The 15,831-nt window shown below is 42.0% G+C and overlaps 1 protein-coding gene across 5 annotated transcripts in view; it reads left to right on the top strand.

Annotated features, from left to right (window-relative positions):
- The window catches only part of TRPS1 (transcriptional repressor GATA binding 1), a 326,129-nt gene that overhangs the window by 72,897 nt on the left and 237,401 nt on the right, over positions 1-15,831 (top strand). For 2 of the 5 annotated variants that reach the window (XM_084848919.1, XM_084848921.1), the window contains exon 2: positions 3,687-4,615. In XM_084848919.1, coding sequence (XP_084705045.1) covers positions 3,689-4,615 — 927 coding nt within the window. In that variant the 5' untranslated portion in view covers positions 3,687-3,688. Of the gene's footprint in view, positions 1-1,331; positions 1,523-3,623; positions 4,616-15,831 lie in introns of those variants that run through there. The other 3 variants (XM_084848916.1, XM_084848920.1, XM_084848917.1) reach the window with 2 other exon arrangements.

Genomic DNA, 15,831 nt, shown 5'->3' on the forward strand with positions numbered 1-15,831 from the left:
CCTGTACCACCATTGCATTTTTCACAACTGCTTCTAACTGATACATTAGAGCAAAACGTACCAAAAAAATCAAGAATTGTTTGCTTCCCCTGATTTTAAAAGGAAAGAAATTTCTTGAGCCTGTGCTACCTACTTATAGTTATATTGTGCAGTGTCATTGCTGTGTGCCATGGAAAGGCTTCCTCCAGTCCAGTCTAATTTCTTGCAGGCCCAAGCTCACACTTGTTGCCCCATTTGCATGTAATGGTGGCAAATCCTGGGTTAATTAACCCAGGATTTGCCAGAGTCATGCTGCCATCTCTTTAAATATGCAACTGATGGATAGTCCTCCAGTTACTGGAACAGAGGGCACTAGGCAGAGTGGATCCAGCCCTTACCAATTGTGACAGTACCCTTAGCTACTGTTTTGAGAGGGGTATCGGCGGGAGTCTGGTGGGCTTCCTTAATGAACTCCTATCTTTACCCCCACCCTATAATTCAAGCTCTGGTATTGGGTCAGTAATCTCAGCTCACCTGTGCTTATTTTAAAGCCCCAGAGAACCCTACTAAGGGGTGTGTTTCACTCCCATCCATTCCTTTTAGTATCAAAAGTTAACCCCCCACCGCCCTTGCTTTATGGCTGAACTGGTTAGCACATGTAGAATAAACACATGCACATCTGGTTTGGCTTTTAGTCATGTTTGGAGGGGTTCAAAGTGCATTTTTGTTGACCTGATGTTGGACCTACAAATCTGTTCTAGGCATTGATTTGTGAATGTGTTGGGAAGGTGCAGAAAGCAGAGGAAAGTAGCTCTTAAGAGTTGTGAGACAGTTAAGCAGTACTGGCATGCAGGAATGGAATCATAGCATGGAAAATCCTGACATGGTCTAATAACACCAGGAGAAGGCCCTAGGCCTAAGAATCCCAGGATCTGTCCTAGGGGTGGGAACAGGAGAGGAAAAGAAAGGGTTATGATTTTTGACTGATTTCCTTGAAGGTAGTAGCACAAGTTTTTTTTTTTTTTTTTGTGGTAATATTTGGCTTAGGTACCAAGTGTCCTGATGCTGTCCTCTTTCTGAGGCAGGATTGGTTGTAAAAAGGATGGATACATCCAAAATTAATGGGATCAGAATCTGTAAGAATGAGTATGCAAGGAGTGTGCATGGGAAAGGAGGGGAGGTGTGCTGAACTGTGTGTGTTTTGCTAAACGGGCTAGAGTTTACCACACCACCATTTTGCTACAGTAGATATAATGCTGAATATCAATTAGGCATAGTCATGTTTTTAAGTAAACAACAGATCATGAATGCATAATTTAGGAAGGAAACTTTTTTTTTGTTTTCTTTTGCAGATGTGCAGATCAGCTCTCAAAATGTCTTCTGTGTCTTCCGTGTACCTCCTAAGCCAGTTGCGTTAGCCCTCCAGCTAGTTGACTAATAGAATTAATAACTGTAAAAGCAAAAACAAACAAAAACACACACAACAAAAAAGCATTCTAGAGCCACATGCCTTATGAAGTCAATGCTGGGTATGATTTTACAAGTATGTAATATTTTTTTTTCCAAGTGGAAATGTTAACTGGAAAACTTCTTGGCACACCATGAAGCATTGTGCAATCTGTTATTTGTCTTAGAGATAATAATTGCAGGATGCCTATATGCTTTCTTTATATTCTCACTCTGTCTAACATGACTTGCCAGTAGATAGTTTCCTCCATTTAGAAGTACTGCAAATGGGCTTTTATTTAGATAATATGTCTTCTTGAAAAATGGTATTGATAGTGCACAAATACAGAAGAAAACCATATCTTTCTTTAAGGGTCCACTGCTGCAGATACTGTCCAATGAAACTGTATCTTTTGCCAAAGTTGAGAAGGCGGTGGTGGAAGGCTGAGGCTCCTAATGCTTCACAAAAATCTTCTTCCCATATTAAAATGTCAATACTTATTTTGTCATTGGTGTTTTTGACATGTTAGAAATGAATGAGGGGGGTGTCAGAAAGTTGTTGTACCTTCTGCCCCACCCAGCCCATAGCCTAACCATCTGGTCTACAGCTGATGTTGCCGACTGTGGGGATCTGTGGGTTAGGACACTGATCCAACGCTGGCATTAGAAGCAAGACATTATTTGAACAAAGCAGCAGCTCTCTTCTTTCCCAGTCTCATTGGGATGATTTGGGCAGTAGGGGTGCGGTTAGCTCCACAAATCCAATATGGATCATTGAGTACCCTCTGCAAGAGGATATTGAGGCCACCCAGTAGTTGAATATCAGGGAAATGATCCTGTGCCTGCCTTAAGATTCTCTTTCTCTGCAGGACTTCATGCTTCCTCCCTCCCTCTCAAGCTCGAGAATTTATATCTGCCTTTTCTGACCTGGTGTCCTCCAGATGTTTTGGACTTCAACTCCCATTAGCCCCAGCCAGAATGGCCAGTGGTTAGGAATGCTGGGAGTTGTAATCCAAAATATTTGGAGGGCATTAGGGTCAGGAAAGCTGACCTAGACAGTATTGAAAAGTTATAATATGAAAGCCACTGACTTTACATTTACTTGATAACCATGAAGATGGAATTATGCCCAGGGCATGAAAATATGAAGCTTTATGTAGTCTGCTATTGGTTATCTTATGAATGTCTAGATGGGAAGATCTCTTATGTGAGTGGCAGTTGTCTGAAAACATCTTGTCTTAAAAAAAAAAGTTCATGCAGTCTATTTGAAGAAAGTAACAGCTTCTCCTTCAATTCCATGTTTTCAGTTTGAAGAGGCAATTCCTAGATTTTAAACATAGGGTGACTTGAAGGAAGGGGGTACAACATTAGGAAGGCAGAACCCAGATACCTGGTGCATGCATGCATATACTGGACACTGATCTTGTTACGAAGTGTCCAATGGAGTTTGTGCACTAGCATTACTGATGTTGCACTAGCATAAACCAATGTTTATGCGGTATCAATAGCACTTGTTAATGCAGTGGATTTCCTGGGAAATGTGTTGTGTTAACAAGGACTATTAAAGTTGTGTAAGCATTGGTTTATGCTTGTGCAACGCCAGTAGCACTAGCCCATGGATGTTGTTGGATCCTTTCTTTTAGATGTTCTTCATTCTAATAATATTATTCACAATTGAAAAAAGATTTCAACATGGCATCAAGCATGCTTTCATAAAGATGCCAAATTGTTAAGAGATGAATTGAATTGGAAGAGTGCTACATTACCAGTGACATTTTAAACTTACTTAAATTTCATTTTGGGAAGACATTTGTTCAGAAATCACAATGGAATTTATCTACATTTCCTGATGGAAAATTGATTTCATTGCTCATACCTGATGGACGGAAGACGCCCCCTCCCCAAGCTTTTTATTTGGTCTGTTTTTAAAATTTAATTTATTTAGGCCAGCCTTCAGTAAAACGACCAGGGTAGCATACAATAGAACAGTAAAACATCAGTATAAAGCCATGGTTACTTTGGGTTCAGACACATCTTTGTTTACCCAGAAGTAAGTCTCATTTATTTCAGTAGGATTTATTCCCAAGTAAGTGTGCATAGGATGTAGCCAGTGTCTTATAAAATCATGTGGAGATTTTCTTGTCCGGCAAAAACTTCATCTTTAAGTATATGGGAGGTGAGGGGAGGCTGGATTTGATTGTGTATGTTAACTATCTTATTAACTCATTGGTATCTTGTGGTGTGTGTTCTTATATTTTCAGATATGGTCCGGAAAAAGAACCCCCCTCTAAGAAACGTTGCTAGTGAAGGTGAAACAGAGACCCTCAAGTCGCTGGGTACGGAAAGTGACAATATTGAAAGGAAGCAAGAATTTTCTGCCGGTCAGATGCAAGAAAACACCGAGCCGGGTGAAGCTGGGGAGCAAAATGACAAGGAGGGGTTTTGCACGCATGTCCCAGAGCCGTCTCCCAGCACTAAAAAGGACTTGAAGAGCTCAATGACAAGTGAAACGGCTGGCTTCAATTATGAAAGCCACAATAAGGGAGGAAATGTTCCATCCTTCCCTCATGATGAGGTGACAGACAGAAATATGCCGGCCTTCTCATCTCCAGCTGTTGGGGGAATCTCTGAGTCCTTGAAGTCTCCTCTCAGATCAGATGCAGATGACACCCAAGATGTGGTCTGCACGCCGTCAGGAGATCTGACAGAGAAAAGCGAAGAGCATCGCACCTCGCCAAAATCCATGGACGAGGCAGTGCATGTGCAAATTGGTCAAGCCGATGGACGGGGTTCAAGCCCGGCCTCGGTGGCCTCAAAAAACCCACAAGTGCCTTCAGATGGGGACTTAAGGCCAAACAAATTGAAAGCAGATTTGTTGGCAAATGAGAACCCAGATACGGCGCCTCTCTCTCCGGAGCTTCAGGACTTTAAATGCAACATCTGTGGCTATGGTTACTATGGGAACGACCCCACAGATCTCATCAAACACTTCCGCAAGTACCACCTCGGGCTGCACAACCGCACCAGGCAGGATGCTGAGCTCGACACTAAAATTTTGGCTCTCCACAACATGGTGCAGTTCAGCCACTCCAAAGACTTCCAGAAAGTCAATTGTTCTGTGCTGTCAGGGGTCCTCCAGGACATCAATTCCCAAAGGCCTATCTTACTAAACGGGACTTATGATGTGCAGGTTTGTATCTTGTACTTCCATACCTTCCTGTATGCTTCTAACACAGAAAACATGGGAACACGCCTTTAAGCCTGTATAATTAAAGACTCTTATGTGGGTTGCTACCATCAGAGAAATGCTCAGAGTGACATCAGTTAACCTTAGTTATTATTTTGTACAGTTTGGCTTACTGTGAATCCATTATTTATTTCATACATTATTCAGAGGGAAGCCTATGTTTACTACTAAGTGTGCAAATAACAAGATGGTGCCAGTGAATGACTCTTTCCTTCTCTGGTGCATATCAGAGGAAGAGACTGGGAACTTCCTCATTTAAAGTAGCCATGTTCCTTCAGAGGGGAGCGAGGAGCACTTGAGCCCAAGGCTCAGGTAGTTTTATTCCCACAATGGTACACTTTGGTTTAGTGTATGTCCAAGCCAGAACAATTTGATGTACATGTTTGCAAATACTTGTTTGCTACATTCACACATTGCATTTTTAGGTGTATATTTAAAATGCATTGGCCCCAATCCAGGTAAAGTTAATTGTCATGACTAACTTCAACTGGATCTAGGCCCCTTTGGGTTAAAAAAAAATGTAATGGCTGAAGTGGCCTTCAAATTGGGAAACAGAGGAAAGGCCATAGCTTAGTGGTAGAGCACCTGCTTTGCATGCAGCAGGTCCCATGTTCAATCCCTGGCATCTCTGAGTAGAATTAAGAAAGAGTCCTGTCTGAAACCCTGGAGAGCCACTGCTACTGAGCGTAGACAATATTGAGGTAGATGGATTCATGGTCCCTGACTCAGTATAATTTATTTAATTTATGTGAATCCATTATTTATTTCATACATTATTCAGGGGAAAGCTTTTGTTTTCTAAATTCTAATTATCTAGAATTTTTAATTTTATAATTTTAAATATTTTTAAATTGTCCCTCCACTTAATGAGTGCTTGAGGCGATATACAAATAAAAAGAGTAAAATACATAAGCTGCAAAAAAAACCATTTTCTATAATAAAACCGGGGAGTGTGTGTATTGTTCTGGACAGTCATGTCAGGGGGCTTCATGCTACCAGTGGAATGGCCCTGCCCAATTTGAGATGTAGCCCTACCCACCCCAGGATGTGATGCTGACATGCTGCCTTGAAGCCAAATTGACCCCTGGGCCAAAAAAGGTGCCTCACTAATGGGATAGCAAAAGGTGTCAGTGCTGCTGTACAGTTAATAGTTCAAGCCCTACCTAGTTGCTGTGGGGGCATAGGCATGGAGCTGGGACCACCGATGCACCCTTATGTGGCATCCTAATGGTTGATGGCATGACTTTTCCTCTCTAGCGTTGGTGCAATCTTCTCTTGGCAATTTATAGCTGAATGTATGTGGGGAGACTTATGGATGCTTAAATAGCAAACAGGAGATCAATGAGCATGGAATGCCATAGCACTGTGGTCGAAGGATGGAACACCCCTTCAGCTGTGATAACCCATAAATCTCTCTTTTCACCATATGTTTCCAAATAGAGAACATGCTGATTTGGTAGATCGTATCTGGGAGAAAAATACAGTCCTGTGGGAAATTAATAATAATAATAATAATAATAATAATAATAATCAACAGAAGATTAGTATCTGGGTTGTTTTAAATGAACAATCTGATCTCTACTAGTTGCTGGAAGCCATGACTTTTCTTATTGATTTTTGATGGAACAAGGAATATTACGTCTGGAAGACAAGCAGCGTAAGTGATCTGGTGCCAGGGTATAAGGCTTACATTTCCGGACAACAGAAAGCCATCTGAGCATTACGAACATAATATTCCATAATAAATCCAAGCACACTTCATCATCATAATAGTATGCACTGAGAAGTAGGCCTGCATTTTTTCTTAGGCACAGTGTCTAGTTTTTTACAGTTTTACTTCTGCACACATAGCTGCGGGTTACTTTATGGATGGGAGGTGGATGAGTCATAAGTCCGCATGTTGTATACCTTGAAACTATGGACTGATTTGCCTAAATTCCCAGCTAAACTCCTATTCTCTCCCAACACTTGCTCTCTGATTGACTCTCCGAAGAGTCCAGGAATGTTGCTGATTTGTATATTACTCAGTTTGTTTTACAGTCCTGCTATCGCCATCATTCACAGCAACCTTATGATGTAGGCTATTAAAAAAACAATCCTTATTATTATTATTTTTTATTTTGCCATCAGGGTAAATCGTACTTTTTTTGGTAAAATTAAAAAAAAGTAGCTTCCTTCCTGAAATTCTTAGAGTTAGGGTCAAATTGCATGTTACCTTAAATACATAGTGTACATCTACATTTGTTCTTTTTCTGTACTCAAAAATTTTACTTCCATTTTTTCGATGGGAGCTTTTTCATATGCAAATTGAAGCAGAGGGAGGAGCGATCTGGATCACGACCATGGCAGGTGATGAAGAGTTAAAACACACCTATGCCCAATGCTATGGTTCCAATATGGTTTGGGTCCCCAGCACTTACTTTTGAGTAAGGAAAAAGGATAGACATAGCTGCATGCTACATATTAAAGGCAACATTTAGTTTTAACTCCTAGTGATGCCATCAACCTTTGTAAATACCTGGTTTGGAATTCAAATGTGCTTAACTCACAACTGGAGTACCAATTGCTGTCCAGGACTTGGACAACAGTAGATGAAAGTTTAAAGCAGTATAACTCGGTATAGTCAGTATTATGAATCAATTACTAACTTAGGGAAAGAGCTGTAGCTCGGTGGTAGAACACCTGCTTTGCATGCAGAAGGTTCCAGGTTCAATCCCTGGCACCTCCAGGCTGGTCTAGGAAAGAATCCTGCCTGAAACCCTGCAGAGCCACTGCCAGGCAGTGCAGACACTATTTAGGTAGATGGACTAATGGTCCCTGACTCAGTATAATTTGTTTAATTAATTTATTTAGATCCTTGTAATTGGTGAGCTTAAGAGAGTTTGCTACTTAGGCTCATATATGTTTCAACAGCGGGGGTGGAAAATGACAAAAGAGGGGAGGGAAGAGGAAGGGAAATGGGGACAAGGATGAACAGGGCTGAATTGGAATATTCTGCCTTTCCTTTAAAAAGCTAAAGGCTGTTTTTGAACGTTAAACACAAAATTACAGAATTAGTTTTAAATACTGATGGCACTACTGGAATCAAGCTAGTGTTCTGAAAAGTAAGTGAATCCTTTCCGTTTTGAAAGAATGGGTTATAAGTTGCATATGACATTGGCATTCCCTTTTACGGCTCTATCATGGGAATTTAGGAACCCATGTAGGCGGTTTCCTTGGGGCAGAGATCTGTAGTGAACCCACTTTAACGAATGTATTGATTTTGAGACTCGCTATCTTAGTGGTTAAGACGCTGAACTGCAGACCGGAAGGTCGGCAGGACAGCAGTTCGAGACCCGAGTGCTGCGTGACAGAGTGAGCTCCTGTCTTCAGTCCGAGCTCCTGCCAACCTAGCAGTTTGAAAGCAAGAAATTGCAAGTAGATAAATAGGTACCACCTCGGCGGGAAAGGTAACAGCGTTCCGTGCACCTCGGTGTTCAGTCATGCCGGCCACATGACCACGGAAGCGTCTTTGGACAGCGCTGGCTCTTCGGCTTAGAAACGGGGATGAGCACCGCACCCTAGAGTCGGACACGACTGGTTGGGGACACCTTTACCTTTTTACCTTTTTATTCTTTTACCATATACCCTGAAATGCTTTTTAAAAAGTATATTTATTTATATATTCAAACATCGCACTCCCTCTTCAGCAAGTGGGGTATTAAAGAGCAAGCATCACTGTCCACAAATGAGACACTCCAATTAAATGCTCCCAGGTAAATTGGAAATATATACGTAGATTTTACAAAAAATCTTGTCAGTTCATATAGCCTACTAATATAGCAATGCCAAATTGAATATCTTCTATGCAGTGCGCCTGAGATGATTTTAATGATACATAACTAGCACTATTTTTCTCATTCCTCTTTCCGACTGATCATACAGAAGTATTAATTTGGTTTCCAGTATTCTCACATTCGCCCAAATACTTTACTTTACTTTACTTTAGGGGCTTGGATATACTCTGTCTGACCTGCACGGGGGGAAATGATTCAGTTAAATGGAAAACCTCACCAATAATTAGTTTTATTTTGTGATAATATTATAGGAAAAAACTTCTCAGACATTTCATGAGAAATGTCAAAGAAACATAGAAGACTTGAATCTTAGCCTGTTAGACATTTCAGGGTTTATGCTATGAAGCCTGATGAATTGAACTCTTACATTGATTGTCATTTGCAGCTCTGTAGAAAAAGGCTGGATCTGTTTCACTTTGTTATAACTGCAATATCACACACATCTGGTTTATTTCAGCCCATGATGATAGGGGCAGTGGGGCATTATGTGAACCTATTCACAAGAATATATCCCATGAGAAATTCTCATTAAATTGCTGTCTGGAAGATACCCTGTGATTCAAATACTGCTGGTGCTTTTACGAGTAATGTGGAGAGCAAATAAGAAGCAAAAGCATTATTTCCGAATAATATCAGAACTACATGTAAAACAGGACACAGACATTTTTAATAACAATAATAGTTCCCAGGAATGTTATGATTTAATGATTTGACAGATCCAGCAGTAAAGATGGAGAGGCTGTAATATTAAGGGGCATAGACACTGAGCATGCAAAATAGTGTGAACCAACGTGGGACCTATAACACAGCAGTGTGGGGTACTCCTGTTTTGGCTTCTAGACACTCCATTCCTCTCTCTCTCTCTCTCTCTCTCACACACACACACACACACACCATTATTCAATTCCACCTCCTGCAACAGTCTGTCAACATTCTGTACCAAATGAGCATACTCAGTCCTCATTGGGGTGTTTTGGGATTTCCCCTACCCCCTAGGTTTTTTTCCCCTAAAGATGTTTTGTACTTCTACAAACCTCAGGATTCTCCCCACCACCCAAGCCTGCTGATACCTCCCTCTTGTGTGTAGATGGTTCCATTTTGGCTGCATAAGAATCAACACTCAGAGTATTGAGGTAACTATTGGTATATATGTTTAACAGAGATAATTGGGCAATTCAAAAACGGATTTTCTGTATCTCTAAAAATCATCCTTTGAGTAATATCTAAGCTGTCAAGAAGATCCTTCCAACCCTCATGGCCAGTATACAGGAATTTGTTTTTTTTTTCTTTTAAATGTTCTTTTACGTCTTCCTAACAATGATATTGTTAGGTTCTTGTTATTTATAGGAAAGTTTATGCTTGATTAGATTGGGCTGGATATTATTCTTAGGCGGCATTTTCTGAAACAAACCAGATGTGTGCGATATCTCAGATTGAATAAATAGAACTAGAAATAAAACAGATCAATGAAGACTGTACTCGTTTAATAAGCCTTGGCAACAAGATACTGTAAGGAAGACAAAAAGCGCTAGGAAACAGCACACAGATAATCTAGTTAAGATCAGTCTTTTCCTCCAACCAGAAATATGTTCTAAAGTAGACCAGACCCTCCTATATGAAGCTAGTGATTATTTGGAAGAAACAGTTGGCTCTGGTAACTTTCTTTCTTTCTTTCTTTCTTTCTTTCTTTCTTTCTTTCTTTCTTTCTTACATATGAATGCTAACTTTCCCTGGTGAGTTTGGGGAAAAGAGCATTAAAAATTCACTCATGCCAAATGTTCTGCTTCATCACTTGTGCATATACCAGATGTTGGTTCTGAACATGTAAGAAGATAAATAACTGATTAATATTTTCATGCTTTGTAGTAAATACTGAACAGATTTTATAAACATACAGTAAAAGGATTGCTGAAATTCCCTCTAGCGCCCACACATTTTTCTTGTGATCTTGCCTATTTCAGAAGTCCCCCCCACATATTACTTTAGCCCTGTTTTATTTGAAATGGATTGTGAATCAGTAATTCCCAGCCTGCGGGGTGGGACGGGCAACATACTAAGGCTTCAGTCTTGAGCGTACTTAAAAATAGCACTTTATTACTAAATATTTAATATTTATCAATTGCATGTTGTATTTCAAGTGTCACTTTACAGCAGGGGTGGACAACTACAGGATGTCCAGGAGCCATTTTCTCATTAAATGCATTGAGAAGCTGTCCTTACATATGAAACTCTACATGCCAGTCCTGAATTCCATTATCACATAAGCTGCTATCCGTAATACATTGAACTCAGTGGCAAAATTCCTGATGACTTCAATGCTTGAAGATTGCGCCATAATTCTTTGGTGTCTTTCAGTTACCAGTTAAATTGGGAGTGGGAGGAAGGGAGCATATGCATTGCATGGGTTCTCCCTGTTGTGCTGATAGGGCAATGGAACACTGTTATTAATATCCAACAAGTCATAATATCAGGACTTAAGCTTCAATAATGTAGATTAAAACAACAACAGCAACAACAACAAGAACACTTTCTGTACCCATCATATTCTCTACACTTGGACCACAATCCAGATAGCTTCTAGAAATGTGCCTTCTGTTGTTCATGCACCGTAGCAGGCCCTCCCCAAAGCATACTGCACTTTGCATTTCAATGCAACGTGCAATATTGTTTGGGGTGAAAAAGCTAAGAGGGCTACTAGATACACAAAGTTCATTACAACTTTAGATTGTGGCCCTGATTTATGAATTTGATTGCCCTATCCACACGTAATGCCCACGAACGTCAAGTAGCAAATCTGTTTAGGATTGTTTTCTTGTGGTGTTGCCAAAGCACCCACCTATTTATTTGTCAATCAAATATTTATATACTAGATTTTAGTTGTATCATCTGCCAACCATTATCTTCATTTGAGTGCTATATTAGGATTTCTTGACGCAGAGTTCCATAGGAACCAAATTATGTTGTCACATTTGTCCAAATGTGAATTACATTTGCAAGCTGGATACAAACCTCTTTCTCAAACTCATTAGCCTTCTGATTTGTTTCTCTGTCATGGTCTGCAGCATCAGTCATATGGAGCTTGGCGGCTGTGGGGTACTGATTTGTACAGAATCAGTTTCCAAGGAACAGCCAAGATCGATCCTCCTCTCCTTCTTTGCTCCTTTTTTCATTTCAAAGATTAACATTGACTAAAAATACTTAACATTGTTTAGGATGGAACATATTCATTTTTGGACTCCATCCCACTTCGAATTTTCATAGCGGTGGACCTGCAGAGTGTGTAGTGCTTGGCATGGATGCAGGAATTTGTTCACATGGAATAATTATAAGGTTGGGGTCTTTGTCTGAAAGTGTACCAGACCAACTCTGAAAAGATGTTTCATTCAGAGTGGGATATGCATGAACCTAATTGGAGGGGTTGATAACAGTGCAAGGGTATCACAAAGGTATCTTTGTAATGTTTCAGTGAATAGTAATCCCCTTTCTTGTCCATCCAAGGCTCTAAGGCTACAGGAATAACATACTCCTTCATTATTCTGGAGTAGCTAATACGAAATACTTTAGCTACATTTTGATTCCGTAGTCATAATTGCTACTGGAAATTAGAACTGTCTCTTCACAAATAGATGTGCACCAGAAAACTATGAATTGACTACTAAATGTGGCCCTTCTTTTAGCCCTCTTCAGGTGTTCAGACTGAATGCCTAAAGAGGACAGCAGCTCTGCCCCTACTCCTGTGGGATTCTGTTTCAGATCATCACATGTTCTGTGCGGAGGTCTGAAGGGGATTTCTACACAACTTCAGTGTAGCTTCCATGTGATGGGGAACTCTGTGTGTGATGGTCTGAAGGGGGCTTCTACACACATTTAGCTCCCTCCCTTGAATTCAGGTAGAATGGCTCTCCAGACCTTCAAACTGAACAGGTGAAGATCTGAACCTCCATCTGCAGGGATGGGGACATTGGGGCTAACTTGTGTGACCCTGTTCTCCCTCCTCCTAAAGGGGGGCCTTACATTATTGGAAAGCTTGACAATGGTGTAGCCTCGTTTGGAGTGCTGTGTACAGCTCCTTATCTCAAAAAGGATGTTGGAAAAGGTGCTGAAAAGGGTAACCGAAATTATCAAAGGCCTGGAGCACCTGCCCATCCTGGAAAGGCTGAATGTATGGAGTTTTTAAATTTAGAAATGTATGGCTAAAAGGGGGGGGGGATGATAGACCAGCCTTCCCCAACCTGGTGCCCTCCACATGTTTTGGGCTGCAACTCCCATCATGTCAGCCAAAATGGCTAATTGTCAGAGATGATAGGAATTGTGATCCAAAACATCTGGTCAGCATCGGATTGAAGAAGGCTGTGATAGAGGTTTATAAAATTAGGCTTGATGTGAAATAAATGGATAGAGAAAAGATCTTCTCCCTCTCCTGGACAGACAAAAGAAAGTACTTCTTCACACAATGAATAATTTATTCCTGAAATTCACTGCCGAAAGATGTGGTGATGGCCAATAGTGTGGATGGCTTTAAAAGAGGATTAGACAAAATTAATGGCAAAGGATAAGTCTATCATTTGCCATTCTGTTCTGTTCCGTTATTCTGTCATGGTGAGGACTTAGCACTGTTGGGTGCTGGTGAGGCCTGGGATACAGGGTTCAGTTATGGATTAGATCTTTACCAGGATTTGGGGCAAGTCAAATTTCCCAGGGATGCAAGTACAGGAATAGGACAGCACCACAGAGGCCTCTGACTGGTGCTGGAGTTGAAAGCCAGGCAAGCTTGTCTGTATGTTGCTCTAACAAGCAGCAGATTATGACTGAGTGTTACGCAGGCATTTGGCTTCCTTTAGGCTAGTTAGCCCAGCTTCTACACTGACTAAGGCCTTTTCTCTTAAAGGGGCCTGTTCAGTTTTAGCAGCTCCAGACTGTGATGGCACGGGGATGGTTGTGGCAGCTGGAGTCCTCAGAGCCTGAGGATGGCAATGCAACCACCTCATGGCTACCCCCCCCAAAAAAAACCCCCAGCGTACGCAAATGGTAGTGGCTACGGCGGCCGCCATTTGCGTTCCCTATTGTTTGCCGATTTATCTTACGTAAATATTTACGTAGGCTAGAATGGCGAAAAATAAAGGAATGCAAATAGTGCCCACTATGCTTTTTACGTTCCCCCTTTTTTCGCCATTTTACGTAAATATCTACGTAAAATAAATCGGCGAAAAATGGGGAATGCAAATGGCAGCTGCCGTAGTCACCGCCATTTGCATACGCTGGGTTTTTTTGGGGGGGGGTTAACCGTGATAGGCTATGTAAATTCTTACGTAGCTTATTACGGCTGCAAGGATGGCAGTGGCGGCGGCAGCAGCCTGGCTGCAGCCGGCCGGGAGACCAGCCGCCGCCACTGCCGCAGGAGCCACTGCCACCGCTGCTGGAACTGCCGCCGCCGCATCCGCCCCAGGTAAGTGCCATCCCGGGGGGATTCCGCGGGGGGCCGGCGGGGGCAGGAGGCCATTCTGCCACGGATTTCGGGGGGCTGAATGCACTGGCATTCGGCCTCACTGAAATCCGTGGCGGAATTCTCCACCATCCCTATGCACAGCTCTACTTCAGATGAAGGAAGCCTGCTGGGTATCAAAAGGAGCCTGTCAGGGATGAGTCTAAGCACCTTGAGATGTCTGACAGCTCCAATTCTGAATCAGAGTTGGAGCAGCAGTTAGATCAGCAGCTAGCCCTCCCTAGTGAGCCAAAATGCTGGAAGAGAGTCCTCCTAAGACCTTGACCAACAGATGGCCCAGACTGAGTCCCTGCCCCATCCTCTCTACCATGAGAATGCAGGTTTCCGAGGAGGAGGAGGAAGAGGGGCATGACTTAAGAGACGCTAGGGCATGATGCAGAGCAAATTGGGGAAAGGTAGGGGCAGGACTCAGACCTCCATCCAGATAGCCAGTCTTGGAAGCCAACGTAGGAGGGAGCCACCCTAAGGGAGTGAGAAGCTAGCTTGGCTGGGAGGTTTATACCCCAAACTGCCAGCAATTTTCTCTTCCTTTGGTTCATCTCCTGTGCTTAGAGATGGTTGATTAGTTGTTTGAGCCTGGGGGCAGCCTGAATCTGCATTGGTAGAGAGACTAGGCTCTAGCAAAATAAAGTCATATTAGCTTGAAGCTTTGTCTGTTGTGGTGTTGATTGCGAAGGGAAAGGACTATCCAATACTGACAGAGCTAGTGGGACCAAAGGGTCACACTCCCTTAGTAAAATAACGCAGATACTTTAATATTGGTGTTCATCTGTAAACTATGGCCTGGACCTATGGGAGAATTCTGTCTAGCGTCTCCTCCATCTGCAAGTCCCTGTACTGTATCCCATATTATTCTCAAGGGTCCCACAACTCCCAGGAGCCATTTTTCAGGGGCACAGGGGACTGCGAACGTCAAGGGAAAGTGAGAAAGACCCATTCTGTGAATGTGAACTCTGTTCCATTCATGGAAGGAAAGTTAGGATCCAGACCATGACATACAAGTAGTCTCTGTTATCAAAGGTGAAGACAGTGTACAGGGTGGTGCTACGGTAAGTTACTATAAATCCTAGCATCTGTTCTGACCTGCATAACACTGAGAACTTTTGTTAATCGTGGGTTACTGAATGCTATCTGGGTGCTATATTGCACAAAGTAAGTGAATAAACAAGAGCATTAGAAAACAATATTTAGGATTAGAAGATTAAAAGTAATATGCAAGTGGGAGAATGGGTGACTCAGAAGATTGGGCAGAGATGTGAGCCTTTCACTCTCTGATTAAAGGTTGAAAATTGTGACCTAAGTAATTGGAAGGTTTGCTGCCATCTGATTTTGCAACTTCATTTAGTTGGATTAGTTCTTAGCTGATGGAAAGAATTTTAAAAAATGGAAATCTACATCAGTTTGTCCAATTCAGAGTGATTCATAACCTGTTTTCCTCCTGGAAGCCAGGCGCTCAATGCAGTCCTAGGAAGCTCTCCAAGCATTCAGCAATATTTGCACACCCGCGAGTGTCCGCCTGTCAACATTCACATGCCCAGCAGCACTCCTACTCACAAACACTTTCCTATAAGTGAAAAACTCAGCTTAGTTGGGGAGGAAAGTCCTTCTTTACTACTCGAGCTCCACCTGTCTCCCTTGGAGGAAGTCTGTTGCCTATAAAAGACAAACCCACACAGTGCTGCGATCCAAGTCGAGTGCGTGGAGACCTTCATGTCCCTCTCCTGTTATTGGGTGTACTTGGACTAGTCACTTATGAGTAGCTTTGGATGTTACAGTGATGTGGAAGTAACAGGAAGAGCAAATGTTTCGCATTCCTCCAC

Source organism: Heloderma suspectum, chromosome 4 (assembly GCF_057233095.1).
Source record: "Heloderma suspectum isolate Gila_16-S chromosome 4, 16-S_ref, whole genome shotgun sequence".
Lineage (NCBI taxonomy): Eukaryota > Metazoa > Chordata > Lepidosauria > Squamata > Helodermatidae > Heloderma > Heloderma suspectum.